This window comes from Electrona antarctica (assembly GCF_951216825.1).
Source record: "Electrona antarctica genome assembly, chromosome: 10".
Lineage (NCBI taxonomy): Eukaryota > Metazoa > Chordata > Actinopteri > Myctophiformes > Myctophidae > Electrona > Electrona antarctica.
The window spans coordinates 29,365,044-29,371,274 of record NC_136791.1 but is presented as its reverse complement, the minus strand read 5'-3'; the positions used below and the strand labels follow the sequence as shown (position 1 = coordinate 29,371,274).

At 44.3% G+C, this 6,231-nt stretch overlaps 1 protein-coding gene across 1 annotated transcript in view; it reads left to right on the top strand.

Moving 5' to 3' along the window:
• The window catches only part of fignl1 (fidgetin-like 1), a 4,828-nt gene extending 672 nt beyond the window's left edge, over positions 1 to 4,156 (top strand). The window contains exons 2-3 of the mRNA XM_079512016.1: positions 275 to 3,166; positions 3,229 to 4,156. Of these exons, the coding sequence (XP_079368142.1) occupies positions 283 to 2,250 (1,968 nt within the window). The 5' untranslated portion in view covers positions 275 to 282 and the 3' untranslated portion in view covers positions 2,251 to 3,166; positions 3,229 to 4,156. The remainder of the gene's footprint in view (positions 1 to 274; positions 3,167 to 3,228) is intronic.
• The last annotated feature ends 2,075 nt before the right edge of the window (positions 4,157 to 6,231 follow it).

The following is a 6,231-nucleotide window of genomic DNA, read 5'->3' as shown; positions in this document are numbered from 1 at the left end:
AAACTAAATGCTTATTATGCTGCGTGGCCTAAATTCCAGCTGAATCTGCCAAAAAGAAAAGATATCCAGCTGAATCAATCAATCAATCGACACTGATTGCAAAAACCTTACCCCTCCGCCCCCCACCCCGCCATGCCCCAGAGCTAATGTTGGGGAATTAAACTTTTCTTTTTAATGCGTGGGTAATGTGTTTTGTGGTTGTGGCGTCTGCTTTGGCTGCCTTGGTGGGTTCATGTATTTTTAATGACTCCTGTCCCTCTATCCTTCCATGCAGGCCAAAGTATGAGTGGTGCACACCTGGACGAGTGGCAGAGGAGGTCCTTTGACATTTCATCTGGCACCTGCACACCTGAACAGACGGCAGACGCCTATCGACTGCACATCCTCGACATTCAGTATGCATGGGCAAACTCCCAGCTCTCTCAGGCCGGCGCGGCCAGCCTGCTCAGGACCTACTCGGAACGCTACGCAGCAGTTCTGGACTCGGACGATCCCCGCACGGGTCTCAACAACTACGCGGACAGCGCTCTGCACCTGGCCCGCAGTCAGAGGAACCATAGTGACAAATGGGAGTCCTCCCTGACCACAGAGAGCGTACTGGGGCTGCCGTGCGTGCAAAAGATGATTCAGGCGGCGGGCACAAGGGCAGGAGGAGACTCCCTAGTGGCACCGGCAGATGTTAACATAACTGTTGGACAAGAGAGCAGAGGCAGCTCCCTGTCTGCTCCCCCTGCCCCAGTCAGGGCAGAGCCTCCATTATTCAAATCCACAGGACCCCTGTTGCCTAAAGCAGAGGGCAGTGGCGTCTTTACTAAGCCTCAGGGTGGATCCGCAGAGAGCCCAAGAGTCGCCGAGGGAATTTCTTGCAATGCCAGCTCATTCACAACATACCCCGAACCACAGACACATGCCTTACGTGGACATACGGCCTCGGATCCTCCACAGGGAAACACGGGCCCCGCTTGTGGCGCTTACAACCAGCAGCAGGCCAACTCATTCCCCATCTCTAACCCAGCTAAGCGGAAGAATTTCTACAGCTCGGATAGAGACGGAACAAGGGTCAGTGGCAGGGGCGCGCACAGTGCTCAGGCGGGACCTGAACCACGGGCTGGAGGCAGTTTCAAAACGGCCCGAGAGCAGTTCATTGCCGATCAGCATAAAAAAAATAACCACCAACCCCAGAGAGGTCAGGCCCCGGCTTTGGCGGCCGCGGCCATGAAGAAATCCCTGGGTGCCAACAGGCCCAGAGGGACCTTCTCCAAATTTGTGTCACCTCTGCCACGACAGGAGGATGAACAGGGCTGGACCAGTGATGTTTCTGCCCAAGAGGCCCAAGTGGTTGATGAGCGCCTGAAAAACTTTGAGCCCAAGATAATTGAGCTCATCATGAGTGAGATCATGGACCATGGACCTCCCGTAGTCTGGGACGACATAGCCGGTTTGGAGTTTGCCAAGGCTACCATAAAGGAAATTGTGGTTTGGCCGATGTTACGACCCGACATTTTCACTGGCCTCCGTGGCCCACCCAAAGGCATCCTCTTGTTCGGGCCCCCTGGAACTGGCAAAACTCTCATAGGGAAGTGCATCGCGTGTCAATCGGGTGCCACGTTCTTCTGCATCAGCGCCTCGTCACTTACGTCCAAGTGGGTGGGTGAGGGGGAGAAGATGGTGCGAGCCCTGTTCGCCATCGCCCGCTGCCACCAACCTGCCGTCATCTTCATCGACGAGATCGACTCCCTGCTGTCCCAGCGGACGGACGGGGAGCACGACTCGTCGCGGCGCATCAAGACTGAGTTCCTGGTGCAGCTGGACGGGGCGGCGACCTCGGCAGAGGATCGTATCCTGGTGGTGGGCGCCACCAACCGGCCGCACGAGATTGACGAGGCAGCCCGTCGCCGCCTCTCCAAAAGGCTGTACATCCCCCTGCCCGCGGCAGCCGCTAGACGTCAGATAGTAACCAACCTCATGGTCCATGAGAAGAACCAGCTCGCGGAGGAGGAATTGGACGGCGTGGTCGCGGGTACGGAAGGTTTTTCGGGGGCCGATATGACCCAGCTGTGCAGAGAGGCAGCGCTGGGGCCCATCCGGAGCATCCAGCTCAGCGACATCGCCACCATCACCGCTGATCAGGTGCGGCCAATCCTCCACTGTGACTTCCAAGAAGCCCTGAAGACCGTACGCCCCAGCGTTTCATCCAAAGATCTCGAGGCGTACGAGGAGTGGAACAAGACTTTTGGATGTGGACGGTGAACAGCAGTGTTGATTTCGTCGACTAAAACTAAGACGAACAATGTTGGTCGACTACCTTTTTTCACTGAGGAAAACTAAATGGAAACTAAAGGAAAACTAAGCTATGATGACTAAAACTAAGACTTAATATACTGACAATTGTCAACAAATAGAAACTAGACTAAAATATTAGGAAGGGACTAATGGACAAGAGATCCAGTATCTCAAGTCATTTTACACTTGGTTGCATGCTGAAAATAGCAGATCTACAAGCTCACAACGCGCTGCGTGTTGTGGGCTTGTAGATCAGCTATTTTCAGCAAGTGGAAAAAAAACAGTCATTATGACGGCCTCAAGGCCCGCCAAAATACATTTAGTCTACTAAATCAACTATATTTAGTCAACTAAAATCTTATGATATTTAGTAGACTAAAACTAGACTAAACACTAAAACATTCCAGGTGACTAAAACTAAATAAATAAACTATTCAAGAGACTGACTAAAACTAAAAAATAGGTGACAGGTTACCTGTCACCTATCCACATTGTGCCTCGTGGCACATAAACAGAGCACCTCCACTTGTCACAGTCAGCTGCTGCAGTCCTCGCTCCAGAGTCCAGACCATAATTTCCATCCCGCTGCACTTTGGGTGCTGAACAGAGCTTCCTATGGTCTGTCAGGGTAACTAGGATAAAGGACTGTTTAATCAGAGCATTTACTGTGCTCTGATTGTCATACATTTGAGTCAATCTATTTTCACTCCAATATCGGTTTTGACATATATTATTTTGCATTTTCAAGTTATCCAGATAATTTGTTAATCTCTAATAAAATGTGAGATTGCTTAAGACTCTAAACCATGGGTGGGCAACTTTGACGATGGAGAGGGCCACTATATTTCCACACTCACTCCAGAGGGCCGCATTGCATATTACTGTCGTAGCAAAAAATAGCCGATCTACAAGCTCAAAACGCGTCGCGCTGCGATGCGTTTTGAGCTTGTAGATCAGCTATTTTTGCTATATTTCAATTTAAATACTGAATTATTTTTTGCTTTTTTTTATTAGAAACCTAAAAAGTAACCTTTTTATTGATTTTCAAATGGGTTTAGTTTTAGTTATGATAACTTTATGAACTAAATACAAATGAATTACATTACACAAAAAGACAATACTACTAATACTAGTCGTTAAGTACTAGTCATTTAATACTAGTCATTAAGTATAATTAAAGCACGTCATGTTTGCATGTTTGGAATTGCAACAGCTGAAATCAATACTATATCAGTATTCTGATATTAACCTGTGGGCCGCATTAAGTGAAGGTGGGGGCCGCATGTGGCCCACGGGCCGCCAGTTGCCCACCCCTGCTCTAAACCATGTATGTTTTGTCAGAAACTTGACACAAAGCAAAACCAATGTGGGAAAATGTACTGTAAAATTGTCTCCACTAGGTGCTGCTGATATACTCTACAGTGGCCATATGTGTGACCAATCTCTGGGGTTTGCCAATCTTCTTGGTGTCACTAACATTTCTTTCTACAGAAATTGTCCTGAAATGTTCCTGAAACTGGATGTGCTAACTGGCTGAGGAAGTTGGGCAACACTTTGCTCTTCCTCCCTTCCTGTTGGTGATTAAGATTGTGGGCATGACAAGGAATATCATATGTTTTATCAGCATTCAAAACCATAATGTTTTATTGTGCAATATATTACAAGACAATTTCTTTTTTGGTGAAATTGTGCATGGCATAGCACATGATACCTTTTTCCTAAACAAATTCTTCAATAACCTAAGTTGAATTAAATTATTTTCCTGGAAACTACTTTCTGTTTGTGTTTTTTTCACGTTTAAATATGGTGTCGTTTAAAGATGTCCCTTGCTGAATCAGATATTTAATAAAGTTTCTCAAGATTGTTCCTACCAGTTGTGCTGTTCACTAATGGTCTCTCCACACAGCAGAAAATGTGTCATTGTGCTGCCAACTGTTAGATTTATCCAGAGCCATGTGTGGTCAACAGGGATTGTAAGTGTTGTTGGTGTCCTTTCCTTTTAGAGCTGACTGGCCGTACATATGGTCATACACTGACGTGCCATTGAAGAAGGCAGACAATTATAGATTGTGCACACATGAAATTATGTTGTCATGTAACTTTTATGAAACAATCTTCGAAAAACTGGAAGACCATGAAAAAAAAGCTTTCATTTATTTTTCATCTTTTTGTGAAGTCCCTAATAAATATTTCAGATTGTGTGGCTGGCCACAGTATAGAAACTTTGTTGATTTAGCCAGCAATGAAAGTAGTCACACACACACACACACACCCATGGGGCTGGCAGGAGCCTCTTGCAACAATATAGGACTCTGCACAGCTTGACTGGGACACAGGGACAGATGCTCAGAATTCCTCTGGTACTGACAGGATGGTTAGGTCCTTAGAGTATGGAATGAAAATCATGCCATATGCTTTAAGCATGTACTTTAATTTTCGTGACAGTGCAGCAATGATTGTTTAGCGGCCGTGATCACAAGCTTGATTTTGCAATTATGGCTTGCGTGTTTGTAATTACATCTGTGACCTTGACATTTCAAATTACAAGTCTATGGCATATGGGGAGAATGCCACTACATATTAGAAGTGGGTTCTAAATGTACATTTGAGTATAATTCCTTGACATTTTAACAAATAGAATGAATTGGTTTTATATATTATTATTCAACATAACCAAAGGGCTTTTTTTCATGCTTGTTGGTGTGTGTTGCTGGAAATCCTCCTAAGAAATCCACAGAAAACGTATAAGATTTATGCACGCACAGCTCATCTCTGCATTGTTGTTATTTCATCAACATTTTGGTCGTGTGACCTTTATCAAGACAAATGTACCATAAAATGTCATAGCATTTATATACATGTGTGTAAAATTGTTGAATTAGTGTCACGTGTCGTGTGAGCTAGGGGCATGTCCCGAGAACATGCTTGTAAGATCAAGCCTTCAAACGCGTTCAACAGAACAGAACATTGATGCACAATACAGAGTAGCATCCTGTTCATATACTGTATACAGTAAGTGGATTCTCCCTAGGGAGATATGCTTCTTATTACAGGTTGAGGTTAATTTCAGGATAATCACCCGGAACTAATATAATTATAATTTGTGAGCACACACGTCACCTTCTTGGTCATTTCTTGTTGATGCCAGATCGTCGATGAATATGCTCTGTCCTATTCTTTCCAACACAGGCATGCCATATGCCTGGTAATGTTTACATTTATAAAGTGATCTATAAACAAACATTAAAAGTCCATAGACTTGGCTGCCATATGATGTAATTCCGAAAGCCAGACGTCTTAGTGCTCTGAATTCCCAATAAAGTGTAATGAAAGTGCTTGTATAGCGACTGATAGCAATCCCCAATGAATTGATCAGTGACAGGCTATGCCTGGGAGATAAAAACTGCATGTAATGACGCATACAATAAAAAGATTCACGTCCAAACAAAGGCTCATATGTTTAAAAATATATATATTTACGTCTCTTTCAGTGCACCAAATATTACAATACAATTTCCAATAAATATGAGATACTTTCCATCGAAATCATTCTCCTGAGCATGGCCCAGGTACAGGTACAGCCCAGGCAGTGTTGATTTAGTTGACTAAAACTAAGACGAAAAATGTTCGTCGACTACCTTTTTCGACTGACGAAAACTAAATGGAAACTAAATAAAAACTAAGCTATGATGACTAAAACTAAGCCTAAATATACTGACAATTTTGTCAACAAATAAAAACTAGACTAAAATATTAGGAAGGGACTAGTGGACAAGAGATCCAGTATAAGTCATTTATTTAAATATTTATTGAAATATGTGCAGAGGAATAACTTTAACAGTGAGCAAAATTCAAAATGTGAATCAAAATGTGAAATGCAGTTAATAAAATATCTCTCCCAGCTCACCCTATACCTCCAAGTTCAAACCAGCCATCAGGTGAGCATGA